Source organism: Elephas maximus, chromosome 1, assembly GCF_024166365.1.
Source record: "Elephas maximus indicus isolate mEleMax1 chromosome 1, mEleMax1 primary haplotype, whole genome shotgun sequence".
Classification (NCBI taxonomy): Eukaryota; Metazoa; Chordata; class Mammalia; order Proboscidea; family Elephantidae; genus Elephas; species Elephas maximus.
Genome location: NC_064819.1, coordinates 48,319,216 through 48,334,631, shown reverse-complemented (window position 1 = coordinate 48,334,631; position 15,416 = coordinate 48,319,216). Strand labels below are relative to the sequence as shown.

Below are 15,416 nucleotides of genomic sequence, written 5' to 3'. Positions count from 1 at the left end.
TTCCACAAGAGGGACATATTACTCTTACTTTATGCATGGTCACAACTCTCTGTGTGACCTGTCTGCAGGGGACAGAATTCTCTTCTGCCAAGCCACCCAGCCAGCCTCTCAACCCTGCATGGCAAAGACATTACTTTGTAAAGGGAGACCCCTTCCAGCCCTTCTGACCAAAAGGAAGGTGCAGGGACCTGTGTGGTGCCTCACACTCCCAGAACCAAGTGAGGGAGGCACAGGACGGAATTGTGGGTGGGGATGGCCAAGACAAGCTGGGCTGAGATACTGCGAGTCAGGGGGCAGGGGAGGGAGAGCAAGCCAGGATAACAGATAACAGAACAGAAAGGCAGAAGTAAGTGGGAAGTCCTTGAAGCTCTTTGCTAGCTCTAGCTGTCAAGAAGGGGGAGGAGAAACCCTGTGGGACAGGGGAGGAGGGAGAGGGCTGTTAGGAAGTTATTTAAGAGCCAACTTTCTAGTCATTTTTTCCTGCGTCCATTTGAGGAAGCCCAGAGACACACCGGCCAGGTCTGCCCCAGGGCCCCTCTGGCAGGGACCACAGGTAAGCCCCTACCCCTCCACCTGAGCATCCCGCAGCCAGCGCCCCGGGCTGCCTGCACTTCCGTGTCCCTGGCGATCCCGCCGGTGCCGGGGGTGGGGATGAGAGGCACCCCACTGTCCTCTTTTAGCCTTTTGCTCTCAACCCCGCACCTCCTCAGCCCCACTTCCCAGCAGGGACTTCTCTCAGGTCCTGCATGAAGCTTTCCTGAAGCTACCTGCTAGGAAGAAAATGAGAATTAGAAGTCCTCTTTCCTCAGGGAGGGGACTCTTAAGCAGGGGATGCAGAGGTTGCAGGGAGAAGCCAGGTAAGGTGTCTGCTTAGTTGGGAATGGGCGCTCAGGTTGGCTCCCCACTCCTGTGCCCGTCCCCATTCCTCTGTGTATGAACTGCCGCTTCTTCCCTTCCCCAGACCTGCTGAGAGGGGGCACCTTGCCCAGCTGCACTCACACAGCCAGGCCTGGGCAGGCTCCTCTTGACTTAGCAATGCTTGGAGCTCCCTAGCTGTTCAGTTTTCAAGCTCTCTCTCCCCAACAGGCTGCTGCACTGCTCCGCCCTGACCTCCCTCAACCTTTCCCAACCCCAGTGTGTCCTGCACTCCACTCTTGCTATATCCCACCAGGGTACTCCTTTTCCTGCTCTCTCCATTATGAACTTTTTCTCTCTCATCCCTCCTCTCCTGCTGTGCACTGAAAACTGTCTATAAATATACGTATAGGTATTTATGGATACCTATTCAGACTTTGGAGCCCCGGTGGCACAGTGGTTAAAACACTGGACTACTAACAGAACAGCACTTCCAACCCACCAGCAGGCTCTGCAAGAGAAAGATGTGGCACTTTGCTTCTGTGGGTTCCAACCACCTACCTTTTGATTACAGACAAACGGTTAACCACTGCACCACCAGGGCCGCTTCAAAGATTTACAGACTTGGAAACCCTATGGGGTAGATCTATCGTGTCCTATAGGGTCACTATGAGACGGAATTGACTCAATGGCAATGTTTTTTTTGTTTTTTTGTTTATTCAGTCCTTACATTTCCAAAAGACTTCTATCTCCTTATAAGACCAAATAACTTAGGAAGTGGTTCTCTTGTCCAGCCAGGCTGCCATCGCTCAACCTGTTTCTGGAACAATCTACCCTAGTTGCCTCTACAATGGCAACTCTTCATCTGTTGAGGGCGTGCCTGGTTTTTTAAAACAGCTGAGTCACCAGGAGTCATGACTGGGTAATCAAGGTGATTAAGGGGGGAGACTTCAGTTAGAGCCAGAGACAAGGTTCCCATTCATTGGGTCAGCTGGTCAACAAATACTTGTTGGGCATGGACAGTGAGGTGTGTAGTGTTTAAATTGGCCCTGTATCTGCACAAACCCCAAAGGAAGGAGAAGCATGCCTTGAGCAATAGCAATGTTAGCACCACTGACCAGGTCAGTCTAGAGAGCTGTCTATGCACAGCCTGCCCTGTCTACCTGATTTAACCTTGCAATCTACCTCCTCCTACCTCCCAAGCTCTGCATCTCCCTCGCCCTGCTTTACTTCATTCTCCTTCCCCAGCAGATATCACTGTCTAACACACTACCTGGTTTACTTATGAATTGTTACAAGGCTCCCCCTTAGCTGCCACTAGATTGTAAGCCCCGTGAGGACAAAAATCCTTGATGTTTTGTTCTCTGATGTAGCCTGAGTGCCTGGGACACAGGCAGGGGTGGATTATCCAATAGGAAAGGTAAGCACCATGCTTACCTTGCTTACCAGATCATCTGTAGTAAACAATTTCACATTTTTTCACCACATCAAAGATTCTGCTTCGAGATATGGCTGGCATCTGTCTCCCTTCCAACTCCACAGAACCTTCCTGCAGAATCAAAGTCCCTTTTCGAATTTACAATCCCAGACAGGGACAGATTACCCAGTCAGCAGATAAACACCTCAAAGATGTGGTGAAACCCATGTGGAATTGCTCAGTACAGATTAGTTTGTAAGCTCAAGTAAGCCCATGCTTACCTTGCTTATTGGGTAATCTGCCCCTGGTCACAGCCTCATGGCGACCCTATGTGTGTCAGAGTAGATTGTGCTTCACAGGGTTTCCAATGGCTGATTTTTCAGCAGTGGATCACCTTTCTTCTGAGGAGTCTCTGGGTGGACTCAAACCTGCAGCCTTTAGGTTAGCAGCCCAACGTTAACTGATCGCGCCACCCAGGGCCCTTAATAACATTGGTTGAATTGAATTGCAAACATGAACATTTTGGAGGACAGCACTTATTTGGATATGGTTGTGGGAGTTTATTCTTAAAAGTTGCTTAGGTCTCATAATCTATATGATATGGGTACATGTACATACATACTGCAGTAAATGTTGCTGCCTTTAGGAAGATTTAGAACAACAACAACAAAAAACCCTGCCTTCCAAAACTGTCTACATTCTTCATTTCTTCAAACAAGCCTTCTGTCTTCTGTTTTACATATGTTTGGACAAACACCAAATCCCCCAGAGACCCTTGGGGAACAATATCCTCATTGCGTGTTTCAGTTTTTATTTATGTGAAACTCGAAATGTGTTGCTCAAGTTCTATCACAAATAGATACATCTTTTTATTTTTGAATGCTCGTCCCAAATGTGTAACTCATTTCACATGTCCTTTTCCATGTTTCTGTTTTTCCTCCAAGTTGCTTGTGAAACTGAGAATGTCAGAAACAACCACGGCCACCTTTGGAGGAAGGAGATCAGTCCCACCCAACAACTCCAATGCCGCAGAAGATGACCTTCCCACCATGGAGCTGCAGGGCCTGGTGCCCCGAGGTGTCAGCCTGCAAGGTACGTGGTATGCCTAGTCCAGGCCCATCCCTGGCCCCAGCACTGGGTGAGCATCCTTTGCCTCCGTTGACCTCCCACAAATGGATGCTCCTTCCATCTTTGGTTTTAAAGAAGACCAAACCAATTGCCATGGCATTGACCCTGACTCATAGAGACCCCATGTGTGTCAGAATAGAACCGGGCTCCTTAGGGTTTTTAAGGGCAGATTTTTTGGAAGCAGATCCTTAGGCCTTTCTTCAGAGGTGTCTCTGGGTGGACAAGAACTTCCAACTTTTGGTTAGCAGCTGAGCATGTTAACCATTTGCACCACGCAGGGACTCCTGTTTTAAAGAAAGACTCCGAAAACCTCTTTTGAATGGTGAAGACACCAGAGACCTGGACTCTTATTCCAGTTCTGCCATTTAGTAGCCTTGTTGCCTTAGGGGAATTACTTTGTCTTTCTTCTTCTCCATTATTTCCTCTAAAAAATAAGTGCGTTGCGTGAGTGGAGGCCTCTTGCAGCCATACTGTTCTATGCTTTGAAGATTTTTCCCTAGCTGGAGGACTCCACTTCCAAAATACTGTGGCTCTTCGGGTTGTCTGGCTTCCACCTCCTTCCTTCTCCCTCCCACCTCCTCCATCCACTGCTGCAAAGTTCAGAGCTGTTGAGAGGTGCCAGACTTTGACACTAATGGTGATGGAAGCCTCTGTTTCTCTCCAAGCTGTCTGGTGAGCAAGCGAGGCAAACTGATTCCCCTGCCTTGATCTCTGCCTGATCCTGCGGGACCTGACCTCTACTCACCTTGTCGGCTGTGACAGGGCACAGGTGCCAGTGGTGATTTGGAGACATAGACGCTGGTCCCTTGGGCCCCAGCAGGGACAGACTCACCTCCCTGAGTGGCATCTAGCAGGGAGCACATTTTGTCACTAGCACATATACACCTGGGTAGGACCCAGTTGTGATCCTGAGGATGCCCTGTGCTGGGTCCAGCAGAAAGAAAACATCTAGTTGCTGGGAATGGTCATGGTCACCCTGTGGCTCTGCAGGCAATTCCCCTCAGAAAGATCTCATAGCGGAAAGTCCCAGGTTGATGCAGCCCTCTTGGCAGCAAGGGTTAAATCAGGAGCAAAGAGAAAGGACACTGTGGACTGCTAACAAATCCAGCAAAGCCAAAGACCTGCCCAGGCACTGCAGACAGTTTGATTGTGATAGTGTCATCTCTAGACAATTTGGTATCAAATTATGAAAAGAAAGAGACATCCAGTCCACCGCATTAGGCGCCATCCCAATTGTGTGGAGGGTGGGGCCAGTGGGCACAGGTCAGAAGGGCATCCTTAGTGAGCAGTTCAGTTTGAGGGGCCAGGAAGAACTTGTAGTTCTGAACACTCTTCCCCAGCTAAGCGCTCCGTTCTCTAACACTGCGTGAGAAGAGACTTGGAACTGAGGGCCAAAGCAAGCAGTTGATATTCTTCACTGCCTGTTCTTGGAATTTTTGTTTTTTAAAGAATGTAAATATAGTTGGAAAGCATGCAGACAACAAATTACCAAGCAGATCACTTTAGTATATTCCATTTACTAGCAAAATCCCTTTTGGCAGAGAAGACCCTGGACCTGGCAATGGGGTGCCAAGGTGCTGGAAGAATTAGGAAGGAAGAACAGATAAAGGAAGGGGACACAGCTGCCCTGGCCCGGGTCAGTGAGGACATATGTGAACCTCCAGAAAAGGGCATGCAGTGTTGCAGAGAGCACCCTGGTCCTGAGTTGGGAAGACCGGGTTCCTATCAGACACTTGCCACTTGCTCACCGGGGACCCAGAGCAAGTTGTGTAAGGGCCCTAAGCCTCAGTTTCTCCATCAGCAAAATAGAAGCAACACCTACTTCACAGGTTGTCATGAAGATCACATGAACAGTGCCTGTATCTGACACATAGCACGTGACCAAAAAATGTTCGTTGATTCAGAATGTACAAATTATTGTAATCTAACAAGATCAGGAAGCCACTCAAGTGAAGACTTGTTTCAGAGCGGAATATGTCCAGCCCGTAGCCCTGTAAATCTGAAATCTGAACAAAATGTTGCCAGTAAGACCCCACAGCTGCCAGAGAACTTGAGCAGGGAAGTCAATTTAAAAATATATATATACACAGGATTGTTGCTTTTTGTTTATTTTTCGAGGCATAGGGCAGCTTAACTGAATTACTTTGGGAAAAAAATCAGTCATTATTACTTTATCGTCATAGGTGACATTCTGGGGTGCTCATAGAGGCCCTGGTAAAGGCAGTGTGAGTGTGCCATGGCTATTTGTAGAATGAATGAGCACAGTCAATCACTGGAGAATTGACTAATTCATCAGCCCTAAGGTTTTTTGTGTTTGTTTTTTTAAGGTAATTATCAGTTTATTATTAATAACAGAGTCTGGATTTTATAAGCATGCATTCATTTAATATTTCTCACACAAATGAGCTAAGTGCTACATGCTATGAGGATTGAGTCTCTATCCTCAGGAAGTACAGCATTAAGTCACAGATGACTATGATAGAAAACATAAAAGCCACCATATGAACTGCCCAAACAAGGAGATCCCTCTCTTGGTTTCTTTACATTTCAGATTTCTGTTTAATGATTCTAAAAGCATTTAGACATGCAGGTGTTCTGGCTCTAAATTGATCAAATTTAGTCTTTTTTTTTTTTTTTTTTTTTACCGGTAGAAGGCATGTCGTTGTTGTTAGCTACAGTCCTTGACTCATGGTAACCCCATGCACAACAGAATAAAACACTGCCTGGTCCTGTGCCATCCCCATGATCTTTTGCGGACCAGACCAGTGTGAGCCATAGTTTTCATGGGCTGATTTTCAGAAGTAGATTGCCAGGGCTTTCTTCCCAGTCCATTTTAGTTCTGAAGCTCCGCTGAAACCTGTTCAGCCTCAAAGCAACATGCAAGCCTCCACTGACAGATGGGTGGTGGCTGAGCCTGAGGTGCATTGCTGGGAATTGAACCGGGGTCTCCACAAAGGAAGGTGAGAATTCTACCACTGAACTGACACTGCCCACAGGAAGGCATAGGCACTCATTTTAAATAACATCTTCTTGCAGTTCACTCAGTGGCCACTAGTGGCCCCCAAGAGGACTTGTCTCCTGATCACCCATTTGAGGATGACTTGGCCTCTGAAGAACACGGAGCCCTGAGTCAAACTCTATTTCTTCTTCTTTTTTTTTTTTTATTGATAGCTCTTCCCTTTACCAACTTCTTCTTGTGAAACGGAGAAGGAAAGAGAGATAAGAACAGGAAAAGGGGATTGGACTGGACTCTAAGATAGAAAATGATACTGGTGTGGAGTGAGCTTCTTGTCTCAATTAGACACATGAGACTATGTGGGCAGCTCCTGTCTGGAAGGGAGATGAGAAGGCAGGGGGGACAGAAGCTGGCTGAATGGACACAGGGAACATAGGGTGGAGAGAAGGTATGTGCTGTCTCATTTGGGGGAGAGCAACTAGGAGTACATAGCAAGGTGTATATAAATTTTTGTATGAGAGACTGACTTGATTTGTAAACTTTCACTTAAAGCACAATTTAAAAAAAAAAGACCAGGAAAAGAGGAAGAATCCAAGTTTTTTCATTTTTAATAGTCTGTCAGTAATCCCTGACTGTCACTGTATATACAGGTGCTCTGGCGGCGCAGTGGTTAAAGCACTTTGCCACAAAACACAAGGTCAGCAGTTCAAACCCACCAGCTGCTCTGTGGGAGAAAGATGTGTCAGTCTGCTTCAGTAAAAATTTACAGCCTTGGAAACCCCACGCGGCAGCTCCACTCTGTCCTATATTGTTACTATGAGCCAGAATTGACTTGATGGTGGTGGGTTTCGTTTTGGGTTTTTTTTTTTATCATTGTATACAGCTTTCAACTGAGTGTGTATAACACCCTTAGTTGGCTTTGGTGACTATTTGGTTAAAACTGTTTTAGTAAAATCTGTATTTCAAAATGTATAAACTCAAGTTTCCTCCCCTACAACACCACACTTTTGAAGAAAAATTGAAGTTTTTGAGGTGACACTACCACCCCAGAGTTGGGACTGGTCAGTAGTGGTGGCATTTGACATCCTGCATGGTTTTAGGGATCCTTCATGTCCCCATTTGAACTCGATTGTAGCCAGGAAACGTACTGTGAGACTCTCTCAGGTGGTCTGGATTTGCGTTGATTTCTAACAAACTGCTGTGCACGCTCTGCATGGTGTTTCTGAAAATCTCTCTACAGCCTTTCTGTCCTCAAAGGTTATGTTGAGCTGGGAATTTCATGTCCTAGAAGATAACCTTAGATTCTCGGGCTGGTTTGACTCTGTGTTATTAACAATATGTGATCATTTGCAGCAGTGATTGTGAAACTTATTTGACAGGTCTAATGCAATGAATTCAAATTGAAAAGCAAGCATGTCTCTATTTTAAAAAGTCACGTAGAATTTATGTTTTCAGGTTAATGAGGTCTTGTGCCTTCTTAAGTCTCCTCTCCTCCACCACTCCTTGTCAGAACTAAGTAAACTAATAAACCAGTTAATTATCAATCTCCCCTTTGTGCAGAGTAAACCTGTCTGCATTCAGGGGAATTGAAAGGATGAGACAGGCATCCAACAGAGATTAAGAAACAATGTTGCAAACATCAGTCCTTCCTCTCTTTGAGTTCCCGGAAAAACATTTACTGTGTGTCAGAAACTGGGCCAGGCTTTCTCTGGGGACACAAAGATGTGCGTGCCAGTCCCTGGCCTCAAGCAACTCTCAGTCTAGTAGACAAAACAGACAAAAGATAATTGCAATTCAGTGAATACAATAACAGAAATGTGTGCAAACATATGGAAAAGCAGAGAAAGAAATGAAGAATGGTAAGGGTGGAGTGGGAAAGGGGTGAGGAAGGCTTCATGAGGAAGGGACATCTGAGTTGGGTCTAAAAAATGAACAGATATTTTCCAGGCAGACAAGGGTGCGGAAGGTCACTTCCAACACAGGGGACAGTGTGTGCCAAGTTGTGGGAACGGGAAAGAAAAGCTCTCCTTGGAGAACGACAGGTGCGGTGTGGCCGGCAGGAAGAGAAGGCAGTCAGTCATCTTGGAAACACAGGCAGGGACCGTGGTGCAGCAGGCCGGAAGACTTCAGCCTTCATCATGCAGATCACATGGTACTTGGCAAGGATTTTAAGTAGCAAAATGACATAATCAGAATTGTTTTATAAAGGTAATTGTAGTGGAGAAGAGAAAATGGGGTGGGGGGGCTATATTTGGAGACTATGGAGAGAGTTCAAGCTGGAGGCGAAGTAGACCAGATGACTGGGAGATCCTGGAGCAACTGGTATCTTGTTTCTTATTCTAGTTTCCTCTCAAGCTAGGGTATGCCAAACCCCAAACCAAACCCATTGCTGTCGAATCATTTCCAACTCATAGTGACCCAATAGGACATCTTAATAGTAACAGTTAAAAAAACTGCTGCTTAAGGGGAAAAAAAAAATCATTCCAATTAATGATACTTTAGTATTCTGGGCATCTAAAAGATGTGTGAGGAAGAACCCATTATCCTGTTGCTCTCTTCACAGTAAACAGACTTGTTTCCTCCTGGGTAGCATTTATGCTCATAGTTTAGTAATAATATTACCAAAGATTGCACAGAGAATTCAGTTCACCAGGGAGTCCCTAGAATATGAACCTAAACATTAAACTGATTTCAAGATTCCATTCCTGACAGGTATAATCATTCTCTGAAGAATATTTTTACAACCTAGGGAGAAAATAATCCACTTTTTTTCATATTAGGGAAAGTGTAGGAGAAAAATGCAGCTGGTTTGCAAGGAGAGATTTTTTTCCTAAACAGTACACTTTCTGATGTGTTTGGAATTAGGCTAAATTGTATTAGGTAGACTTTTTGAAAGCTGTCACTCTGAAATAGCGAGCTGCCAAGTTTCCAGCTACAATATGTCTACAAAAAAAAAAAAGTGGCTTAACAATGAGCTGCTCCTACATTTTTCCAAGAAGTGGGTTTGGACAGGGAGAAGAAAAAAAAAAGAAGAAGCAAATTCATTTCCTGTTTGTGGCAAATGGAGCCTGGATGATGAGAGGGTTCTTTCAACCTAAACTAAGTCTCATCAAATCAATAAACAAAGCAAAAATCAATATTCCAGCTTAATAAATGTTTGAGTGCCCACTATGTGGGAAAGGGCACTGCTAAAGAAATTGGAGGATAGAAAGAACTATGTTACTTTTATATCTCTGCCCATATTTTATGACAACCATTTTTAGAGTCCTTCTATTACCAGATACTGTAAGACCCAGATACTTGGCTTAACCTGGTGTGACAATCTACGAGCAGTGAAGAAAATCTGTGGTATGGAGAGTGTTACCTCCTTCTCCAATTTTTGGGACTCTTGTTGTTGTTAGCTGTCATTTGCCCCACACTCCTGGTGACCCCATGCACAACAGAACAGAACACTGCCGGTCCTGCACCATCCCCAAGAACAGCGGCAGATCAGACCGTTGTGATCCATAGAATTTCCAAGGGCTGATTTTCAGAAGTGAATCATCAGGTGTTTCTTCCTAGCCCATCTTAGTTTGGAAGATCTGCTGAAACCTATTCAGCATCATAGCAATACACAAGCCTCCACTGACAGACAGGTGGTGGCTGTGTGTAAGGTACACTGTGTGGGACTCAAACCCGAGTCTCCCACATGGAAGACAAGAATTCTACCACTGAACCACCAAGGCCAAAATCTGGGTCAGCCCCCAATAAATCCATAAACCAATTAGGAGATTACATTTGAGAGAAGGCATCATGGCTGCCACTCCCTTCTCTCCTTCTAAAGAATAAACTACTGTGCATATTACCCTTCTCTACATTTTATGCATTTGACCACAGTCTGCAATGTTATTTCTTTAAACTCTCTACCTCTCAGGGTAGCTTTTAATCTTCTATACCTTTATCCAGTTTTCTTTTTTAAATGAAATATTTTTCTAAGTTAATTTAAGGTGGACTGTTACTTTAAGAGATTACACAGAGAAAATTTACTTATCACTGCCTTAGTTCTTCCCCACTTGGAGCACTCCTATGATTTCCTATAATTTTTTTTTTTCTTTCTTCCTAAAGGCATTGAATTGTTAGGGTAATGTTGCAATAGAGAATGAAAAGATCACTTAGAAAAAATAACATTTTTTTAAAACTCCATGCTTAGAGTTAAATGTTGTCAAAAGCATAATGATATAGCCTACACTATCTTAAAAAAGCTCTTCTCATTCATATATACATACCTAATTTTTTCCACTAGGAAAGAACTGTAAACCCACAAGCATCTCTTTATATTGAGTTTTGGGGTTTTTTTGTGGGTTTTTTTGGTGTAAGTTTTATACTCAAAAGGGATTCATTAGCACCGTTTTGTTTACTCTTTCTTATGAGCAGTTAAGAGCGGGCTGTATGAAGATAGAACATTTTTATTCCAAACTGAAACAAAACTATTGATCTGGAGGCCTCGTGTTATAAAAACCTGTATCACCATTTTCAGCAATACACATGGCCCCCAAACGAGCATATATTGAGAATGACATTGTCTGAAAAATGACATTTAAAGGATTCCTGTGGTTAATCCTATAATAAGTGAAAAAATCCATTTTAAAATGAATAGTCAACTCCAAGCTCTAATTTTCAGGCATTGGGTTTGTATAAAGTGAGAAATGACATATTTGCATATTTCTATAGCATTTTTCACATTGCCCAGGCACAGTGACAAGACGATTAAGACACAGTCCCGTTCTCAAGGAGTTTATAATCTAATAGATTAAATCACCTACATAAACACACAAAGTGCTTTATGATAATGCACATTAAAAAAAAAGAAAGAAAGAAATCAGTGTTCTGGTAATTGAGAGGAGAAAAGGATTCTGCCCACCTGAAGAAATTCAGGAAAGGAAAGCCAGCCTGTGTGGTCAGAAGACAGTGGATGGGAGGGGTAAGCTGGCCTGGAGAGGGCTGGAAGGCCACTCCTACAAGCCTCACGGGGAGACGTTCCTTACCTTGATGGCTTCCCCTTGCTCAAATTCCAGCCTTCCATCATGCCCTCTCAGATACCTGATATGCCAGCTCATCCACCCCAGGTGTCTGCCCAAATGCTCAGTGCTATTTTAATTCCATCACTGCTGTCGTTTATTGAGCATGTGCCACGTGCCAGGCCTGTGATGGAGCACAGGATGCATTTCCTCACTCAAACCTCACACCAACTACATTTTGCAGTGAGAACTACAACTGTCATAGGTACTGGAGTATTACTTGAGTTTCCTCCCTCTCCAGATTTATTTTTCCCTAGAGTCAAAGCTATTTGGGAAAACCAAACAAAAAACCAAACCCACTACCCATCGAGTTGATTCCGACTCATAGCAACCCTATAGAACAGAGTAGAACTGCCCCATGTGGTTTCTAAGGAGCGCCTGGTGGATTCGAACTGCCGACCTCTTGATTAGTAGCTGTAGCACTTAACCACTACACCACCAGGGTTTCCTGAAAATGAGTGTATCAGCTTTATGGCTTGCCTATTTGGGAAGGCAAGCCATAAAGCTGATACACACATTCTGGGGCAAATCCTCATGGGGCGGAGGGGAGGGGTAAGCCCTGGGAGTGTTCCAGGACCAGCACATTCCATTCCCACCGGCAGACTGGACTCCCCACCATCTCTCACCCAGAACACTGCAGCAGCCTTTTGACTGCCATATATACATGTATATCAAGATATCTGTAATCTTTCAATGGGGGTCCGATGAAGACCTGAAACAGCAAACTGACATGATTTTATATATATATATATATATATATATACACACACACACACGCACGCGCGCACACACACACACAGAAGAAACCCTGGTGGTGTAGTGGTTAAGCGCTACGGCTGCTAACCAAAAGGTCAGCAGTTCAAACCCGCCAAGCGCTCCTTGGAAACTCTACCGGGCAGTTCTACTCTGCCCTATAGGGTCGCTATGGGTCGGAATGGACTAGACTGCAGCGGGTTTGGCTTGGTTTTTTAAAATATATATAAACACACATAGCATCTAAAATACACACATAGCATCTAAAATTAGAGGTCCCTGAGTGCCTCACATGGTTTGAATCCACCCAGCGGCTCCGTGGAAAGAAGGCCTGGTGAAAAACTGAAGTTAAAATTAAGTCCAAACTCCTTAACATGGTCTACCAGGCTTGTATGGGCGGACTCCAGGCTACTCTTCCACTGTGGCTCCTCCTACTATACGCAGGCAACCAATCATCTTCCAACTTCTTAAACAAAACATGCCCTCTCTTGCCTCGTTCTTCACACATGCTTCACAATTTCTTCCCCACCTCCCCACCTGGATAACTTACTCATCTTTAAGACTACAGCTTATACTTCACTTCCTCCAGAGAGCTGCTTTATCCTTTCTAGTCTGAGCGAGGGGCTCCTTCCAGACATCCCCCGCTGGTAACGTACCCTTCTTTGTCAGAGTATTTATTGTACTGTATTGTAACTATCTGTTCACTTTTTAGTACCTAACACTGTGCATTTACCTAGCTTATTTTTATTAGGCAGTTGTGCAATGGGTAAGCACTTGGCTGCTAAATGAAAGGTCAGTGGTTTGAACCCACCCGTGGCTCTGCAGAAGAAAAGGCCTGGTGATCTGCTCTGATAAAGATGGCAGCCCAAGGAACCCAGTAGGGCAGTTCTGCTCTGCCACGTGGGGTCACTATGAGTCAGAATCCACTGGAAAGCACACAACCACAACAACACAGCCATGTCTTAGTTGACAACATAAAATAATACATTGATAAAATTCATGGTGGACAGGAATCAAGAGAGGATATTAAATATATTGAATGCATACTTAGGGTCTAAAATTATCTTAACAGCATGGAACAATGAACCAAATTCAATAAATGAAATAATATTAACACATGTAAGGTGCTAAAAATGAGTTAAGCAGAAAAAAACAATTGCATAAGTAATAAATAAATAGACCTGGTCAAATAACAGCATGGGTGAGTGATTTGCAGGGTCTGAATTGAATTTTTAAGCCCTAGTGGCTCAGCAGTTAAAGTGCTAGGCTGCTAACCAAGAGGTTGACGGTTTGAACCCACCAGCGGCTCTGCAGGAGAAAGATGTGGCAGTCTGCTTCTGTAAAGATTTATAGCCTTGGAAGCCCAATAGGGCAGTTCTGCTGTGTCCTTTGGGGTCACTATGAGTCAGAATCAACTTGATAGCAGTGGTTTTTGAGTTTGAATTGAATTTAAATCCATTATTGGTAGGAATGACATCAGAATGTATTTTTAAGGGTTTTGGCAACATTAAAGAATGATTATTGAAAACACTAAGGATATCTTGGGCCAAAATAATAGAAATATATTATTTATTTGGAAAGAAGTGACTTTCTCATTGTTTTTTCTTGGAAAAACTACAACCAGAGTAACGTACTTAATTCTGGGAACTACATTTCAAGAGAGAAACTGACAAAATGGAATGTTTTCCAAAACAGTAATGAATAAAAGTTCCTGAAATAATTTCTTAAAGAACAGTTGAGGAAATGGAGAATGTTTCACTTAGAGAAATCATGACAGCAGTCGTTCAATATCTAACGAGTGCCAGACGAAATGCATAGAAGACATATGCTGTATTTATCCAGACGTCAGAACCAGGATTCATGGGTAGAAAAATTATAGAAAAGCCAATGTCAGTTCGTTTTAAGAGGATTTTTCAAATAATTAGAGTTGCTTAAAAATGAGACAGTTTTCCCTCTCAGGTGGTGAGTTCCCTGTTCCCGTGGAGGCTAGAATCCCAAGTACTGACGCTTTCATGGAGATGTTTCATGCAGTAGATAGCAGGTATGCCAGATGCTCCAGAAAGTGCCTTTGAACTCAGAGATTCTGTGAAATTATAATGTCAGTATATTCCTTCCAGTGGTGCTAATGAATGGAAAATTGATTGAACCCATTTCTGAGGACTTGTGGTTCTTAGAAATTTTTTTGTTGTTGTTGAAAAGACCTTATTAAAAGGCACTGTGTTAAGAAAGAAGGCCAGATGAGTTGATTACTAAGGTCTTTTTCAGCTGCGATGTTTATGATTCTTATGTTTTCTCCTAGGCTGGTTTAACACTGGGGATTGTGACTTCAATAAGGCCAGGGAACTTAGAAGGAAGGCAGCCTGGAAGAGAGAGGTCTAGAAAATTAAGCATATTCAGCCCACAGCATAATGGAAAGAAAGTGCCCTTCAGGGGGCCGTGTGCTGTAGCTGGGCTCTGAGATGAGGTAAAAATAAAACTGCAGCTTGCGTTCTCCGTTTGCAGTAATGTTGCACTCAGAACAACCCACTGAGCACCAGGCCACGTGAAATGGCTCCAACCGAGGACATATCCAGAGAGCCCACCCACCCCCAGCCTTCCCTTCCCGATGGCCCATTAGAACTCCAAATACACATGCAGAAATCTGTTTTTAGACTAGATTTTCTAAAGTACAGTGTAGCTGAGTAGTTAAGAGTTACCTTCACATTCAGTGATCTCAGGTAGTCTCTATGTGAGTCTGTGAAATAAATGTTAGTGTCTACATTTTATGAACGAGGAAATGAGTTTATGTCATTTATGCAAAGTTATAAAAACCTGTTACCATCAAGTCAATTTCAACTCATAACGAACGTTAGGAGAGAGGAGAACTGCCCCATAGGATTTCCAGGGTTGTAATCTTTAGGTAATCCAATTGCCACATCTTTCTCATGTGGAGTGGCTGGTGGGTTTGAACGTCCGACATTTTGGTTAGCAGCTGAGCACTTAATCGCTGTACCACCAGGGCTCCTTATGTATAGCCAACATTCACACTCTTGATTCCAAAAATCAGAGGGAAAAAAAATGTGGATTTTGGAGTCAAGCAAATCAGGGCGTGATTTGTAGGTTGGTCATTTAGTAGCTAGGGAAGCACGACATGGAACATAGGTGTGTTAGGGCCTTTTCTCCAAACCTGCCCCTCGCTTCCTGCCTTTGAGTGACCAGTTCTAGTTTTAGAATTACAGAAGAAGGGGTTATTTGAACCTTCCTTAGTTAA

The 15,416-nt window shown here is 43.9% G+C and overlaps 1 protein-coding gene across 1 annotated transcript in view; it reads left to right on the top strand.

Moving 5' to 3' along the window:
• The first annotated feature begins 465 nt into the window (after positions 1-465).
• The window catches only part of F13A1 (coagulation factor XIII A chain), a 235,778-nt gene continuing 220,827 nt past the window's right edge, over positions 466-15,416 (top strand). The window contains exons 1-2 of the mRNA XM_049882606.1: positions 466-553; positions 3,217-3,364. Coding sequence (XP_049738563.1) covers positions 3,235-3,364 — 130 coding nt within the window. The 5' untranslated portion in view covers positions 466-553; positions 3,217-3,234. The remainder of the gene's footprint in view (positions 554-3,216; positions 3,365-15,416) is intronic.